The sequence below is a fragment of the Haplochromis burtoni genome, unplaced genomic scaffold, assembly GCF_018398535.1.
Source record: "Haplochromis burtoni strain Fernald_Lab_line unplaced genomic scaffold, NCSU_Asbu1 Contig_97, whole genome shotgun sequence".
NCBI lineage: Eukaryota > Metazoa > Chordata > Actinopteri > Cichliformes > Cichlidae > Haplochromis > Haplochromis burtoni.
Genome location: NW_024582458.1, coordinates 1,894,426 through 1,913,602, shown reverse-complemented (window position 1 = coordinate 1,913,602; position 19,177 = coordinate 1,894,426). Strand labels below are relative to the sequence as shown.

Below are 19,177 nucleotides of genomic sequence, written 5' to 3'. Positions count from 1 at the left end.
CATATAGCAAACTTACCTCCAGAATGTGGCGGTGGTCCACATAAAAGAACCACTCCTTGGCCTTCACGCACATTGACAGCACTCCTCACTGATTGAGTTTTGAAGTTATCCAGGTCTGATGAGACAGAAAACATTGAAACAGAAGTGGGTGGCAGTTTAAAAGAATACGACTGACAGTCAGATTGACCAAAAAGTGTGATTCAAAGATTTTCTATATCCACGAGGGTTACTTTTAAAGAGATAGTTTTGAAAACGGGGGACATAATTCTCCCCAAACTCCCTTCACAGAATCACTGAGCCATGTTTTTGATGCTACATTTTGAAGATTGGGACTTTATAAGGCATCATTGATTGCCCTGGGACACCTCATGACAGCCTCCAATACTTTCAAAGGCATCTGGTGTGCTGATGAAATAGACGAACCTGACTCTGTGACGTTTACCCTGCAACGCTGCACTTTAGGAAGAGATTAGGCTGAAATAAGATAAAACGAGCAGGGGAAAGAAGAAAATACTGTGCACAGACTGAACAAACACTGGTGAGCGCGCATGACAAATGACAGTTTGCAGTGCCAGCAGCAATAAGTAACATCATTATTAAATGTGGTGTAATCTTGCACTTAAAAGCATTAGCTTCCCCATCAATACTCTCAGCACAATCTATCCCCCTGCAAATGAATGAGCAGTTGCTGGCAGACAAAAACTAAACCTGGGATGATAAACCACCCCTGGCTTCATGACTGATGGAGGGAAGCTGCTGCAGTCCGCTCTGTACTCTGTCTGCACCCTCTGGCTAACAGCCTGGAGTAAGCCTTCCAAACACAAACAAAAGAAAGTCAGTGTGACCGATAAGGGAAATTAGGAGAAGGAAGATTATGGAGAGAAGTGGGACAGAGTGTTGGTAAGATTAATGAGCGGCTCTCTGATGACCGCAGTGAAATCAAACAGAGCCAAGTCACGGCAGGACACTTAGAAGGCCACAGGAGGAGATGGCTGACTTGAAATACAGACAGAGGCATCCTGATCTCACTAGGTTGTCTTTAGAAGAAATGTCAATAAGAGAGTCGATCTTCAAATGACATTTAGGATTCTCAGGAACCGTGTTGGAGCAAGAAACGTACAGTGCTACGTACTGATCAAATCTTTGGTAGATGTGCACTAAAACATTTATATAATGAATACGGACCTAGAATGTTTAATTCAACAAACGCATGGATTTTTTTCCCCACAGTTGTGGCCAATTTCTGGATTATTTCTTCACAAATTAAGCAAGTAAAAGGACTAGAGCTGATTCCAAATGTGGCAATTACATTTGGAAGCTTTTTCTGTAAAACCGCATGTGGTCAAAGGAGCATGCAATTGGAAAAAAAGGACCATCCTCAGGCTTTAAAAACAAAGTGAATACATCAGAGAGATAGTGGGAACATTAGGGGGAGGCCAAATCAACAGTTTGGGACATTCCGAGAGAAAAGAATGAGTTCATCAACATAAAAAGGCCTGGATGTCTGCTGTGAAGGGGCTTTTCCATGGCGAAAAGCCCCTTCACTATTCAGCTCAGGACGTTGGTGTTTCTCTTCCAATTCAATCATAAAACCAAGACTTTGTGAGAGAAAACACAAAAGTGATGAGTAAAATACTGATCGGTCTCAAAAATTGAAAGGCCTGATTGGATCTTGCCAAATCAGCTGAAACTAACATCAGCCGAAACTAAGATCAGCCTTTATCAAAATAAGGTAGGTAAAAACTGTGAAGACCATCCCGAGCACACAACATCCTGTGTAAAACACAGCGAGGGCAGTGTGATGCAAAGACACTGTTCTCACTGACAGAAGACAGAAGCAGCTGGATTCATTCTGAAGTGAACAGTTCTGCTCTTACGGCTCAGATTCACATAAATGCAGCAAAATATTTAGAGACTCAAAACCAACTCAGGAGTGTCTGAAGCCAAATCAGTGCAGTTATGCAATGTCTGAGCCAATCACCTGTCCCCAGTCTTATTGAGTTGCTTATCACTTGCTGAAGATGAAATTTTAAGTTAGACCCACAAAGTAGCATCTGAAGATGTGTGAAAAAAGTGAAAAGCATTAACCAGAAATTCATTCTTCCTTAGCTACTGGTGAGAGGCAGGGTACGTGCCTCTCACCAGTAGCAAAGTATTACAAATGAGCATCAACTACAACTACATTAGACACCTGAAAATATGCACATATTGGAAAGTGCAACTGTAACCACTAAACAAAAAGAACAAAAATTGTGGCAAGGTTCAGACATTTATGGATACAACTGCTCAACAAGCCTGGCAACAGCTGTTTATAATAATAATGGCAGGACCTTTAGAAGCAGGGTAAGGTGAATCAGAGGTTTACTAATAATTACTTGGTGAAAGAGAAACAGATGGCGCCTCTTCTTACAAAACTGCACAGAGACGGGTGAAGATGAAGCTGGACTCGGTGCTGGAGGGGATGTGCTTCTTTCTTTGCTGGGAAAAAGAATAATGGGCTTCACTGGAGTGAACTGACCACACACTGTAACTCTGAAAGCTAAAGGCCAAACTCACTGTAGCTTCAGTGATTCCTTTGTAAGCAGAATCAGTCTTTGCCATACGAGAATGGCTTGCCTAGAGATTACAGAGTGACCATTACAGCTCGATGATGATTGGTCTGGGCAACGGCGGCGCCATAGAGACATTCCCTGTTATATATTGTGTCCTACTGAGCTCTTGAGTAAGCTCCTTTACCTGCTACTCAGGCACTACAGCACTGGTCTCTAAGCATATGACGTACTATTTTTCCAAAGCTTCTGGTAAAATTGTACCCAGTGACACAATTTCTATCTCTGTCTGCACCAGCATTGCTTTAAAAAACGTCTGACAAGGAAAGAAACATGACAATGTGACAAGTTGTAAAGAAGCCAGCAGTTTATTCTGACTGTTTAAATAATAGGAACAGCTGTGTCACATTCTGACTGTCAGGAGAGAATCAAGCAATGGTCAGTGAGTCTTGTATGCCAATTTTCACAGCGTGACTCTTTCTTAGCCCCTGTGAATGTATGTAATGCGTAAAAAATCAACTCTGCAGAAAAATAAAATCTATCCTATCATCAAACGTAAGGAGCTTGTATTATTTTTTAAGCCACAGCTCTTCCAAAGACTGAAACAGGAAAATAACTGCTGCAGATCCCCTTCTGCTAATATGTAATTCATGAAATACAGATATAAAGAGACAATGGTAATTCAAACCACTGGGTTTGAGACCTGTGTGATCATATAAGTGGCCTTTTTTTTCTGAATTCCCAGATCTCATAAATGAGTTTGACCTTGGTTGTATGAAAGCAGACTTTTTAAATCACAGTATTTTAAATTAATTTGGAACATTTTTTTACATTGTAAAAATGAGCTGTGGGAGGATATGCTTACAGTGGTTGCAGCTGAATTGTGAAGGCTAAGCAAAGCAAAAGAAAGCACGACATTTCTATCTTAGGGCAGTAGCCTCATTACATGGAAAAACTGAATATCAGCCTTGCTGATCTTCTAGACCTCCCTCACTGTGCATTAGGCAAGACAATAAATGTCAAGCAGTTCTCCTCTTCACCCAGTCCCCACGAGTGAGATTCATTACTGAGCTGTAGGGATAATGGCAGTCCATCTCCTGAGAGGAAGTGAAAGGCTCTCTATCCTTGGGACATGATCAATAGTCAGGAGGCCTGATCAAGAGAGGAGAGGTGCCTCTACACTGCCTGTCTGGAAGGTGGGACCACAACCAACAGCATCACTTCTCAGCCCCTTTTGTCTTCGCAGGCTGCTATAGCAGCAGTCCTGCTACTGTCTGATCCACTTACAGTCTTCTGCGCATATTACACATAAAGAAGTAGCTGGTGATTGCATAGACACAAAGACCTCTTAAGAGTTAGTTGTGTTTGTCCGCTTTAAAGTCTGTATCACAGAGGCTTGCACTTGGTGAAATATGAGGCAGTTTGGATGGAGCATAGATGCTGTCAGAGCTGGAACCGCTAATGAGAATCAATGGAGTTCAGAAGCAGTCAGAAGCTTCCTCACCCACTGTGTTTGTTGTATCTGACATTTCATTCGATTACCATTTCCCCTCTTGAAAATCTATTCCCAGGCAATCTAAATGAGAAATCGTAATAGTAAATGAAAAAAAAAGAAGGAAGGCCTGGGCTGCAAGCATATTACCCTAATGTCAGGCTGTCAGACAGCAGATACAAAGAGATGCTAGAATGTCATAAGTGTGTCAGAACCATACCAGGAATGTGTTAGCAATTGTAGGATCACTTACATGCAAATTGAAGGCTGGCTCTGCGGCTGAGTATGGACCCCCACGTGTTGAAAGCTGTGCACTGGTACACCCCGGTGTCTTGGTCCTTGTCCAGGTTGCTAATGATCAGGCTGCCCCCAGACATGTGACGCCGGTAGTCATTCCCAAGATCAATGAGTGTTCCGTTTAGTGACCATCTGGAAAAACGCAAACACAATCAGTAGCTGAGCCCCCTGGAGATGAACACTCGCAGCGTTTATCGATTTGATCAGTCCGCCCACATCATGCTGCGAGGATAAAAGGTGAGCAATAAGACCAGGGCCCTGTATTATTAATGCAGAAATGCGAACAGCTTTTGCAGCGAGTTAGGAACAAAGAAAGCATTTCTTGTCACTTTAGACTTCAGTAGTCTTCAGTTTGACTTCATTTAAGGATTCTGTTTTGCTGTTAATTTAGGCAAATTTCCAAAACCCAGCAAATCATCTGTGGTGAATATTGATTTTCTCCTAGTTGCATGAAGAAGTGGATTTTATTTCATCTCATTTTTAATTACCTCCACAGAGGAGGATTGGTACGCTTTAAAAGTCTGCGAGCCAGATGTCTGGAAAGAAAAAAGGTTTGCTTTTCTGATGTTTGCTTAAAATCTTATCTGGACATGTGAAAAAGGTGAACAAAACAAAAACAAACATACTGACGTCCTCACCTTGGCATGCAGTATAAAGTACTGGTCATATGATATTTGGTCAAATCAGATTACCCTGACAAAGCACTGACTTAAATACCTGCACTTAGACTGCGTTCCTTGTTTAAGATTTAGTTTCCATAATTTAAAGATGCAATGAAACATTATCAAGTAATCAATGGCAAAGTAACTGTAAAATAATATAATTAAATACTTTTCTCACATGTCATCTGGATTTACAGCTACTTTTTATGGTATTAAATGATCCTGATTACAGGTAAGTCATACCTTTCCCACTGTGAAGATATCTATGTATCTATACTGCTACATTTACTTCTGTTCAAAGTATATGCACAACTTCATAAAGCAGCCATCGTGGCTGTAGACATTGGAGTTTTTGTAGCGTAGATGTAAATGAAAAAGAAATACTATGACTGTATGCCTACAATGCCTACAATCTGATGCAAATTGAAATATAAATGGAAAATAAAATGTGTAAACATTTTGTGGTTGGAGAATTACAAATGTAAAGGTCTGTGCGGCTCTGGCAGATTTATGCATTCTTTGAGTGCTTTCTAATTAGTTTTCTGTTTGTGCTTTTGTGTTTCTGACTTATTGCTTTCTGACACTTTCATATTGCATTGTCTACAGACCATTTCCTTCAAAGAAAGGTCACGAGACACTCTGTCATGCAAACAGAATTCAGGAAGTGACAGCTATTAATCACAGCTACCATCAGAGAGGAAACACTGAATAATGTTCACGCTGAATAATAAAAACACTTCATATGTATTTCACTGGATTTCAAGGAGATGCAAAACTCCTATACGGTACAGAGCATCACAGAGCATTAACACTGATAAAAAATCAGAGTTCCTCAAACTATTTTAGAAGTAAAGAAATATTTTAATGCCATGTGTAATGCTGCCTTTGCAACAGGACTGTAAAATGACAATTCCAGTGACATGAGGGGGAAAAAAATCAATATACATCTGTTCCTTCCTAGGCAAACTAGCAGGCAGTTAGGATGATGCCTCATATATTCCTAAAGCCATTCGTGGTTCTCCCCAGTTTCCTCCCTAACAGATTACAAAAGACGAAGCTGTCTTTCATCTCGTAGCCTGTATTATCATCTAACAGTCTGTGCCCGTCACTTAATCTGACTGATTTTGTCACTGTTCCAACAATATTACTTTTAAATGTCCTGAACTTGAAAAAGCTCAGGTTTCCAAGAATATATCTGACAGCACAGGCGTTCAAAATAAAACACTACCATTTCACTATTTGCTCATGATGTCCCTTTATGCCTCCATTTGAATTCTCCACTGTCTAATTCTTCCTCTGTTTGTGCCAAAGGGAGGATTATTGTATGTGCGAGAGGAGGTTAAATGGCAAAGGATGAGAAGCTAGTCAGACTTGCAGCAACCCAGCATGATTGAACTTAATGGGAAAGGAAGGTGGGTAGCCTGGACAGATCACACACCCTTGGAGCAGACAGCGATGGTGCCTCTGCTCCACCAACACAATCAGTAGGCCACCCACCCACTTGTGCTGCACAAACATCTGAGACAAGCTTTGATATTAGCAGACCTGGGGAACCTTTTTTTTTGTATGGGATTCATAGATAAGGAAATATCAACAAGGGCAAAAGGGATGCTGACTTCTTGTAAGCACAGTCTTGTGTAACATGCACTGTCCTTTAGTCATTGCAGTATGCAGCTATGCCAGTGTTTGCCATTACCGTCCAATTTTGAGCTAAATAATGAGCCCGCTCTTGCAACTTTTCCCATGGTGACAGTGGAAACTCTGAAAACATATGAAAGAACATCCACATAACACGCTGTACAAAACATCTCTATAGACCCAACCAGTCTGCACTGCTTTACATCAAAGGGACAAGAAAGTAGAAATGTACCTATCTCTTAATGGAGTGCTCTGTCACAGCTTTGTGGGCCTCGGATGTGCACATAGTGAGATTTTCCACTTTCACCTGTTAAATTTATTTTACAGTTTATTTGAATTTTATTTCATTTGAGAAAATGTGACATACGTCTCAGTCTCACCTGCTTTCTGCAGAATTCCTGCATGTAGTACCTGATAATCAATGCGTGCATTTCCCTCATCACTTACTTATTTACATACATCCACTCAGTCACCATTCAAAATCAGTGATCACTCTATTTTATAGACAATTCAGATCATGCCCATCAAAAATGTGTCTGTATAATATACAATCATTTTTAGAAAGTCTGAATTTTATTAGTGATTAATAAATTTACTGATGCTTTGTATATTCGATATTTTTAACTACCGACTATTTAAATGTAGACTGTGTTACACTGCATTTTGTTATTGACAATGGCTTTTACAGATGTTTTTGTACTTTACCTTATTGAACTCTTCCAAATGATGACATCAAGTTGTCAGGAAAGATCAAAATTGCATCACTTACATAAATAAATGTTCTAATTTGTACATTAACAAATCTATAGTTTCTAACTTATAAAAGCATAAGAAAAATGAATGTTTAAGCTTTATAAAATTAAAGGCAGGTAGTCTTTAACACATAAAAATACACATAAACTAGGACTAATAAGAGTTTTTAATGTTATTAACTCAATAATGACAGTTAAATTATGAGTTTCTTACTTTCCATATATGTGAATGAACCGTCATCACGTGTATATTAAACGTGTCTGCAGTTTCCAATAATCAATCAGATTGACAATTTTAGATTATTAATAAAAGCTTTTACACATATTAGCTGTCATAAATGTAAGGTGTTTGTAAAAGCACAACATTTTGCAAAGGTGTTGCGTTTTATCACAAAATGTATCCATTAATAAACAGTTTTAAACAATAAAATACATCATTCATATGGATGTTATTAAGTATGAATATAAGAGATAATATAATATAAGTGAACTATCGGTTCATGCTGTCAAATAAACTGGGAGCAAAAGTTCTCTCAGAGTAAGTTACTGAAAAAGACAAAAAAATGTTCAAGTCTTCAGTTTCAAATTCTAGTAAGTGATTTGTTATGGGTTCTTACAGTAATCTGTAGCTGTCAGTGATAATAGGTTGTTATAAATGGATTTAGAGGAGAAGATGAATTACAGAGAGTCATGCTGAAAGAGGGTTTTTTTTCTTCCCAACCTGGCAACTCAATAAAACACTTAAACTCTTTTACTGCATCAGTAAAAGAGTTTGGCAAGCCAGAGTTCTTAATGTTAGTGCGCTGAGTGAAACACACTGAATCCAACACCACATCAGGCAGAGAGGAGCTTACAGTAAGTCACAGAGAGAGAGTCCAGGAGAACAGTCATATTTGCTGCGGTGTGCTGCAGGCACAGACTGAGCTGAGCATGCTCTGAATGAACTCCTCGTGACCTTGAGGTTCACATCAATTTTGCATGAGGTCTCCTCGTCAAATAGACCGGGGACGATACTGCACCACTGGCTCACCTGGCTTTCCTTGAGGCCAGACACCCACAGAGACAGCAGTGACCACCGAGACCACATGCAGTTCACACATACACAATTGCAGGGCTTAGGAGCTGATAATGGAAATTCAACTGCTGACCAGGGTACTCTCTGCTATTATATTTAGCAGGCTATTGCTGCTGCCTTTTAATAAAATGGTGTTCATTTTGCTGTCGAGCCAAACGTAAGAACGTAACACCACAGACAGACTTAAAATCGCCCTGTATCAGTGTCACTTTGCTGTGCAAAATCCTGTGAGCTTAGCGATATATTAGTAGATACAGATAATATAGCACCCGCAATCACATGCATATTGTACATATCGACATTATCTGCGCTTTACAGTTTCAATTTATGGCCTGAAAGCAATACTCAAATTAATGAATGAATACTCGTGCAGCTCGATCAAAGTCCACATATGCAGAATTAACCTGCGCCTAAGACCACATCGCTGCACTCTCTCTCAGTTCATCCATTTGTTTTTGAAATGATTTTGCAAGCCCGAGGCTCAGAGAATTTTCTCAGCCTATAAAAGAGCATGTAACTCTCTAAAAGATAAAAATCGATTCTATTTGTTACAGTTTCTCGATTCGGTGCCGTTATCTGTGACTGAATTCTAATCACACCCTCCCAGTTCTACGCGTGTCCCTGTTACCCCGTTCCAACTGGTAAACAAAGGTAGAGTCGTGCATCTGCCCGAAGTCGCATTACATGATAGCAGACCCCAACCGAAGCACTTTTTTTATTCCCCTTTTCCAATCACTACTGTGCCCTTGATTCTGTGTTACGGCAGATTCATAGTAAACACAGTGACAGGTGTATTCATAAAGCAGCGCCCTGAGCCCCGGAGTGTGCTCTGGCGCTACGCTGGACTATTTGTCAACTGAAAAACTGTCAGGGTTCCCGTTCATATATTCACCGTGTAGGCGAGGTGAAGGTGGAACGGCGCGCTGAAAACAAAATCAGGCGTTATGAAGCCAGCTAGCGACAATAACTCACTGGGATTATGAGCATAAACACAAATGACAACGAGGCATTCTCATTTTATCATATCTGCCACATATGTGTAAGTTCTATTTAAATCAACCACACAGATTTTTTTTTCCAACTCATTCAGTCCTGTGTTAGAAGAATAATCCACCTCTACATGACTGCTAAATTTCACCAATCTGTCTGTTTTCAGTATATTACAGGAGAAAATATGTCAGGAAGTGTTTATTTTTAGATTTTGTCATCCTTGCCTTCCTCACTTAGTGGTTTCCTTCCATTTTCTGTAATGCCAGTCCGCATTCTGCTCTGCTGGGTCTTTTCTGTGATGGATTTTTCCATGTGTGACTGTTGAGCATCCGTGCAAACTGACAACAGCACGAAGGCTCAAAAGCACTTTCTCTCATGACTGACACTACAACACTGAGAGTTGCTGCTAATGATTTACCCCAAATTACAGGAGTGAGCCGGGTGACACCAAACATTTTCTTCTTTCTGTCAGTTTTGTGTGTTACGAGTATTTTGTGTCCATCCAACGACAGATGGATCTTATTCCTCCGTGCAGTAGAGCTCCTCTGTTGTCAGACATCTATTAAAAACGCATCAGTGACCCACATCGATGCACTGAGTGACACGTTCCTTTATGACTGGGAACATGGGTACTGCTGTTTACTTTGAATCGATCCACAATCCCGCTGCCATAAATGCACACGTGCTCGCCAAAGCTGTACTCATCCCCTGCTGAAAATGGTCTTGAACAAATGAGGTGTTTACTCTTGTTTAGTCAACCTTTCCGGTGCCCAGCTGTTTCGGGAAATTACTGAGCTATTCTTAAAAACTAGAACTGTAAATTTGAGAGCCTTTTTATTTAACATTTACAGACTCAGCAAGAGCCACCGGGCTTTGGTTGAGAGGTGCATAAGAAAGGAAAATCAGATTGTATTCAGAGATGGACAAACGGAGTGCTTGTTTTGGTCTCTTTAGAATTTCTAGACTCTGAAGAAAAAAAACAAGTTCTTGTTCTAAGTTGCTGTGGCATTCTGGTCTTTTACCAGCATAGTGCCTTATGTAAATATGGTCTACACCAGCGGTCCCCAACCCCTGGGACACCGGTCTGTGAGTCGTTTGGTACTGGGCCGCGAGAGTTGAGGCTCAGGTGTGACATTTATGGTTCCCGGGGTTTTTATCGGGTTTAACTCGGTTTCCCCCGTATTGTAGCTGTGTGTCTTATTTTGAAAGAAATATTTACGTGTTACCATAGCGACCAGAGAGCATTAAGGGGCAGAGAGGAGGATGTTACTCTCAATGTTGTTGGCGCATTTCAGGAGGACGCTGCTAATAAAGTTACACAATTACACAGTGAATTCGCATTTATTATTATTATTATTATATTTACAGAATACCACAGTTTTTGTCTTGGTCGTATCATTTTATTTTGTTGTATTTATCCGCAACACCTTAAAGGCCGGCCTGTGAAAATATTGTCTGACATTAAACCGGTCTGTGGCGCAAAAAAGGTTGGGGACCGCTGGTCTACGCCACTGGTTCCAATATACTGTACCGAGCCACACAAGTGTCAGCGGAGGTCAGTTGGGTGGGACCTTTTGACTATATTCTGTAATTGCAATATAAAACTGTAGAAAATATAATTTATTAATATCAACTTCAAGCAGTTATTGGAGGATGTGAAAAAAAAAGTGACACATCAAAGGCCCCGACTAACTAACAGTGAGCAGGTTAATGAGGAGGAAATTGGAAACCACCAATAACCGCCAGTGAAGAGGACCCATGACCTAAAGAACCAGGGGGGGAAGAAGCGTCAGTATGACACTCTGGTGAAAGCTGCCTGTCTTACGGGGTCAACAATAGCCCTCAGCCTGACTGTGTCATGTGTCAAGAGAAGTTGGCTAATGTTAAGATGGTGCCAAGTAAGTCCCTTCTAACAGAAACTTGGCCTATTTTAAGAGAGCGCTAGATCAGAAGAGAAACAGAAAGAAGATTCGTCGGATTGTGTGAAAGTGTCTGATAAGGTGATGAAGGCGAGGTACATCCTTGCATAGAAACTGCAGGTGACACGCGAAGCTGCCAAAGGTGTCTCATCTGATAATACAATAAAGAAAACACGAACAACAACAGATGACATGTCAGATGACGCAGAGGCTACTTTTCACTGATATCAGCAGAGGTGTAACTTGAAATTTTGTCTTGGACTTTTCACTCTATATTAGACCTGCTATACATTTCTACCACATTGTGCACATCTGGCCTCTTCCCAGGGCGAATAAAGTGAAAGTGAAATTGATTCGGGTAATATCTGATTCATAATTGATCATTTTAAAAGCGCTAAATGTCCTCAGGTGTTTTCCAGCGCCATGCGAGATGCTGAAAAGCCGAAATACCTAATACTAATCGAAAAGACAAACTCACTGCTACAAACACATTTGAGGCTCGCTCACGAGGGTTAACAACATCATCATTTCTGGCAAATTCAATACTGTGTGGCCCAATTTTCTGTATGGATATTAGACCAAATTGATGGAATTTCCTTAATAGCTAGAGTAACTGAGGAAATTAAGTGCTCTGAATGTAATACCCTCTCTCGCTTGGCATATCTAATTATATAAATACTATTCATTGGCAGTGTGTAGGCTTGTGCATATAGTTTATGCCCAGTCTGCTGAAAGTCACAGCATGACCACTTCCTAAAGGCATTTCTTTCAGCTTACATTTAGGACGTTTTGAGCTTCTAATTTCAGTGTTGGTGAAATAAATTGCAAAGAATTTACGCTTTCTATTTTATCACCAGGACAAAAAGAAAAAAAAGTCCTCTCCTTGCCCGAAGGGAAACAAGTCAAGGACAATCAGTGTCACAAAAACTGATGCAACCCAAATAAAGCTCAAAAATGACTCTTTCTTCAAAGTAACATTAAGGGCAAAAATCTAGTGTCTTTAAAAGCATTATCAAAAATGTCAATCCACAGTGGTCAGAGTATGCTTACTCAAACATCAATTTTTCCTTTTAAACCTCGTTTCACATTATTTATTAATACGCGATGGCAGTGACTCCGAGAGCTACTGACCTAGATGAAATTGGACAACGTGAGATATCTGTGTTGTTTTTGTTCTACAAACAGAAGTGGAGTGGTTTGAAACACAGAAAAATTAGCGAACGACAGATACTGCAGAAAATGAGAAGCCACACAAGGCCTCGCCAGCGAGGTAGGGTAGAGTTAAGCAGGAAATGCATTTGAAATCAGAGAAATAATAAAAACAAAAGGGCAATAAAAATGACTTTTTATCAGCAAAACTCCTGAACATGTGGGCGGTGTATATCTTCAATATCGTAGGGTGATATTACCCACCAAGCACCAACTGTCCACGGCTGTTGTTTTGTGGGCTTAAATTGATCAACCAGTCATAGCTGTATTGAGTCATAGTTACTGAAAACTGGGCTGCCTTTCATGCAGTGTAATTTTGCCCAAATTAAGAACTACATTAAAAAGAACAGAACCCCATATAATTTGGTTGAAAAGTGAAAGGGGGAAAAAAGAAGTTGTTTCAACAGCCTGAAAACAGAGCTTTGCACCTATCAATGTCTTTTCAGGGACTGTTCACCAAGATTTTGCTGGTGCAGGTAATAACTGATATTAGCATATTACAGACAGCAGTACAATTCATTAGTTACATCTCGCTGGTACTGGGACCCCTTTTTGCATTCAGAACTACCTTAATTCTTCATGGGATTCATTGAACAAAGTGCTGGAAACTCTTCTTAGAGATTTTGCTTCATGCTGACAGGATACCATCACATAGTCGATGCAGATTTGTAGACTGCACAGCCATGTTGGACATGATGTCATCTTTGTGACATGACACGTTATTTCGTTGGAAGCACCGTTCATAACATTGGTACACTGTGGTCATAAAAGGATCTATATGGTAAGCAACAGCACTCAGGTAAGCTGTGGTGTTTAAACAATACTCAGTTGATACTGAAGGGCTGGGGAAATATATCCCCATGTTATCACAAAACCACAACCAGCCTGAACCACTCATGCACAGCAGGAAGGCCATGCCTTCATCTTTTTTAAATCACAATTCCAACCCTGCCATCCAAATGTTGCAGCAGAAATCTAGACTCATCAGACCAGGCAATGTTTTTCCAGTCTTCTGTTGTTCAGCTGTAGCCTTAAATGTCCTGTTCTTAGCTGACAGCAGTGACATCCAATATGGTCTTCTCCTGCTGCAGCCCATCTGCTTCATGTTTCAATGTACTGTGCTCTTATGCATACCTTGTAACAAGTGGTGATCGACTATTCCCTTCCTATCAACTCACAGCAGATCTGAGTAGTTTCTTCTGACCTCTGGCATCAACAAGGTATTTTTTCACAGAGAACTGCCGCTCACTATATATTTTCTCTTTATTGGACCATTCTCTGTAAATCCTAGATATGGCTGTGTGGAAAACCCCACTAGTGCAGCAGTTTATGAAATACTTAGACCTGCCCATCCGGCACCAACAACCATGCCACGTTCAAAGTCACTTAAATCACCTTCCTTGCCCATTCTCATGTTTAGATTGAACTTCAGTGTGTCTACCTGCCTGAGCACATGTTGTTGCTATGTGATTGGGTAGTTAGATACTTGCATTAAGAAACAGTTAAAGTAAGCAGTGAGTGTATGCTCTTCAGTATTTGCTGATAGGAAAACTTACATAACAAAAATGTTGCTTGGGGTAATTAAGACATTGTGTCATCACATTGTCAGCACTACGCTCTGTACTCTCGCCACTTCTGAGAAGGCGGTTCATTTGCTTAGTAGTTTGTTAAATACTTTCCTTCAAAGTTTATAACCAAAGATGCCATAACTTTCCCTTTTCAGTATACTAAAATACTAATCCTGTACAAGTTTTTATTTTTTTTAGAAATATATAAAGAATGTTGACATACTGATATTACAATTGATATTACCCATAAAAAACCAGTATTAGAAAACACACCTGTATCAATCAGGATTAAACATTATGAATGACCACTGTATCACAGACACACACACAGTTACTTCATAAACACTGTTACTACCCGTTTGGCCCAGTTGGGTCAGAACAACCTAAAAGTTACATGAATAACAAAATATTACCTTGCGACAAAGCTATCGCTAACCTGTTAGCAAACTTGCCACACTAGCAGCTACATTAGCATTCTTTTGTAGTTGTATTACTATGATTCCCGAGAAATTAAACTCCTAACCCTGTTTTAGTCCTCTTAGCCTTTGTTTTATATCTATGACAAATAGATCTGGCATGTTGCTAAATGTTAAAGGCTATGTCCATTGACTGTGGTGCTAGCTAGTAGCTAGCACCACTACAAATGAGTCCTTTCACATAACACACTGTCATATGAGCCACTGTTCACTTAAAATATTGATTAGAGCAGCTTTAAAATGAGGATACACTCTTGCAGTGAGAATCTGTGTATATCCACTCCTCTAATATTACATGATACCTCTGCTTGCTCAGCTAGAGAACAAACTGCGGATCATCCTGACAACAATGGCATTTCCTACTGCTGCAAAGAGCCCCAAAGAGAAAACCTCTCAAACAACACAAGTGAATGTCAGAAAGGCTTTAAGTTGCGGGTGAGATAATGCAAGTGATGGTTTTGCCTTCATCCCAGCTCAGGTTGCACAACATGTACAGTGATACCCCCCCGCTGCTCTGCCTGAACCATGTTTTCAGTGCACGCACATTATAGGAAATGTAAGCGTTTAACAGAATGTCACTCACAAGGTTACTGCCTCTATCCTCTGCTTGCTGTGCATCTACATGGTGCTGACCAAGCTCTGAAACACAATCTACCACAAAAAAAAACAACACAGCCAGCTGCCATTTTCAAGCTGGGCTCCCTGCACCGCCAGGGAATAGCCACAGAGATATCAAAGGATCTGCAGTGCAAATGAGTCGCTCAAATCTCCTTTTCTCTCCTAATGATTTCTTAAGCCGTGCACCATATTATAAATCGCCAGCTTCATTTCGCACCATGCCTTAAATCTTATCATTAATAAGGTTAACCTCACTCATATCTTAGGTGTTAGCATATTCATCAACCACAGTGGCGGCTCCATGACTCCAACTCCACATCATAGCTCAGGCCAAAAACAGATAAGCTTTTTTTTTTCAATTAGAAACAGATGCTCAATTAAGCAGTTGCTCTTTGAAGCTTGTCTCCTTGTTGGATGGCACCTTATCTCTCTCTCGAGCATTTATGTCCAGAAAACGTTGTTCTCTAACAAATCGATAGCATCCAACACTATTGGGACCGTCTTTGATTTCTGTGGAAGCAGCAATGAAGGTTCACAAGCAATTAAGCCGGATTGGATTTTCAGCACACGACGCAGACGTGGAGCACGGAGCAGGTAGACAGCTGAGGCTTGTGGGGAATGGCACTTTGATGTGGTAATTTACCTGTACTGTGGAGGAGGGCTCCCCTCTGCCTCACACGTAATGGTAGCCTGGTGGTCTGGGGAGTTGATTGGTAAAATGAGGTCACTTGGCTCCGTCCTCCATCTTGGCCCTTGAAATATGACATCCTCTGTACAGGCTGTAGAAAGGGGAGAAAGTCTATAGTTGTACAAGCTAGAAAATTTGTCTCTTTGACCTTAAGAGAAAATACTGGAAGAAGCACAATCTCTGTGAGGGCAAATAGTTAATCTTGCAGAAATACAGGAACCTTCTGACACTCAGTGTATATTACTTTTTCAATATACTCTATGCAGTATATTACCTCCTATTCTCTGAGCAGTACCTCACTTTACAAAGAAGAATGCATTAGGACACTCCTCGCGATGTGTTGTGTACATTATTTGCTTATCTTGCTGCAAGGAGAGTAAATCCTACTTACCCATGTTAGGCATTAACAGCTAATGCTGACATATTTGTTATCTGTTCCTCTGTGTGCTACTGCATTTTTCAGATGAGTGTGACACTTGGAATAATGAGGAAAAGAGCAATGGCCGAGGCACTTATGCGAATTCACTCAAGTTCTACACACTAGGCCAGTTTTCCATAAGGCCCTGCTTTATTCTGTCATTTTATCCTTGTGACAAATCATTATATTGTAGTCGGATGTGATTATGCGAGTAAATAAAAATCCTGGAAAATATGTCACCTACTGCTTTGATTGCAATATTTAGCTGGCTAAGAGATTTGTGAGTTCTAGCGAGTCAAACAGAGCTCGCTGACTGATATAACTAAAGTGAGGTGGTTGTTAATTACTTGCCAGGAACAGCTGAATACAGTGCAGGGACTTAAGTTAAGCGCCTAAGTCAACAACAGTTAATGCAGAGAGCCCGTTTTCACATATTCCCCCAGTAATTAACGATGGCTTGGGTATGACTGGGTTGATAAATAAAGCGAGGCGTTGTATTTTCGGAACATCTACGCCATGTTACTCATGCATGTTAATTGAGGCCATAAGGATGCGCTCATCTGCCAGCAGCCAAAAATGAAAGGATGTTGAACACAATCTGGTGCTAAAGCAGAGTCAACAGACGGCCAGTGTAGGCCTAATTAATATCCTACTGGTAACAGATTGTGGCACGTGGCTAGCAGTTCTACATGTGGTTTTAATCGGCGAAAATGTGTCAAGGAATCAAAACAGGTTGAGTAACAAGGCAGGACGGTGAGTCACGGCTGCTCTCAGCAGTGCTTTGGGAATACAGGGAAGAAGGACTTGGAGAAATCCGGAGGTGAAATTAGGGATGAAAAGCATCATGTTTCAAAACAATTGCTGCCGAATGATCTATCAACAAATGATGGTAGCATGAGCGAATGCAGGAGTGAATTCATTCATCCCACAGGCTAACAACACAGGTGTGAGTTTATTCCGTGTGGCTGCTTCATTGTCCCAGAACGGAGAACCAAGACAGCACCTCGCTTCACATGTCATTAATGATTGTTATCGGCCGCAGCGACTGCCGAGACGCTCCCGGTGCGTGATGACAACACCGAATAAGAACTAGCACCTACAGGCCCTGTTAAAAAAACTCGTCCGCTAGCAAGGTGAGGCTGCTTGGATTTCGCTCCTTTGGGTGCAGGGCTGTGAATTACCCATGAGCCAATTTGAATAACATTCATTGGGATTTACAATGTCATTTGAACAAGGGTTGACATTCTGAGTCTCTGTGCTTCTGCTGTAGAATCCCAGGTGGCTGCACAAGGGCAGAATGAGGCGCGGTGGCAAGTAGATTGTGCTAAAATGTGAGTCTGGATTCACTGCATGGATCCTGATAATGATCGGGACAGGCCATAAACAGGAATAGGATTGGACTCCCAGATGTCCCTGATGGGGTAGTGAAAACGTGCAGTGGGCACACCGCTCTAGGGAATGGTGAAGGACATCATGCTGGAACACTGTACATATAATGACTGTGGTTTAATTAGTGTAACCTTTTTTTGGTCAGAAGATTTTTCTAAGGTTACTTGCAAATGCTCAACTATTTCCTCCTAGTGAGACTAAAGTATATCCACATTTTATTTAAAAAAAAAACACTGCTGTGAGAATGTAAAAAAAAACAAAAACGCAAAAAGAACATAAGAAGACTGTACTTTAATGCACACACATTAAAAATGAGTCTTTCTCAGGAGAGGTTTTGTGGTGACATAAACCATAACAACATGTGCAGTGAGACTCAGATACAATACGTGTAAAATACCTTACCTGCAAGGCATCCGGTGATTGATAGCAGAACAATTTGTTTCCATGGTAGCATCATCTTTAGTTGCCGAGGGCTAAGTAGACTCTCATCCAATTGCTTGTGAATGGAATGCTCTCGCTTGAATACAAGAGTTTTAATCTGAAGGGAAAGTAATTATGGATGTGATTAAAATATGACATTTTGATCCAAATACGACAAGCATTCAACAGCAAAAAAACCAAAAAACCAAAAAGAAAACACGATTACATCACTGCTAACTTCCATAATTGGTTCCTATTATTTTTGAGTTACTGTAAAGTGAATGTTGAGGAAGTGAGGAAATGCAGCAGCAGACAAAAACCTGAGGATACAACCCAGCTGTGAGAGGGGTTTTTTCTCTCTCTCAGGTGGCGCAGAAGAAGAAGAGGAAGAAAAAGAGAAACAGCTGCTAAATGGGCATGTTTTCTTTTACTGTGTGTGTTTCTCATCCCGCCTAACAAGCTCAATTCTGCTGCTTTAAAGAGAAGTGAGGAAGGAAATGATTGACCTCAAAAGACACATCTCTCTCCCAATTTGACTATTAATAGGAGCTGGCAGACTGTGTACCAGCACTCCACAAAATGCTATTTCGTACTTTAACAAAGACTTTGGTGGCCAACTGAATGTAAGCAAAGTGACTGTTTTCATTTCTGTATACATAAATCAAATTTCCTTCGATCAACAAGAAAAACATGAGAAATACATGAGTGCCACACACTGAAACTGTGAAAACAAGACTGACAGTAGAGGACAGACGTGTGCCATCCTATTGCCTTATCCTTACTAGATGCTTAATAATTGCATCTTAAGAGCTTAGATACTCTGGTCTGATCTCAGGATTGATGGTAATGGTTGGGGCCGGTTTAAATGGGTACTACAACGGTGTTTGGTGACCATTTACATGGATTAGGGTTAGAGGATATTGGGGGTCCTGTTGTTTGTTGGGGGTTATCCATAGCTTTATTGGATTCCCATTTGATTAGACTGAGGAGCTTGTTGACTGAGAGGGTGAAACGTTT

At 40.6% G+C, this 19,177-nt stretch overlaps 1 protein-coding gene across 1 annotated transcript in view; it reads right to left on the bottom strand.

Moving 5' to 3' along the window:
- The window catches only part of cntn3b (contactin 3b), a 56,102-nt gene that overhangs the window by 28,735 nt on the left and 8,190 nt on the right, over positions 1–19,177 (bottom strand). Inside the window, exons 2-5 of the mRNA XM_005941607.3 lie at positions 18,143–18,278; positions 15,889–16,024; positions 4,295–4,470; positions 17–115 (exon numbers count right to left, since the gene is read on the bottom strand). Of these exons, the coding sequence (XP_005941669.1) occupies positions 17–115; positions 4,295–4,470; positions 15,889–16,024; positions 18,143–18,197 (466 nt within the window). The 5' untranslated portion in view covers positions 18,198–18,278. The remainder of the gene's footprint in view (positions 1–16; positions 116–4,294; positions 4,471–15,888; positions 16,025–18,142; positions 18,279–19,177) is intronic.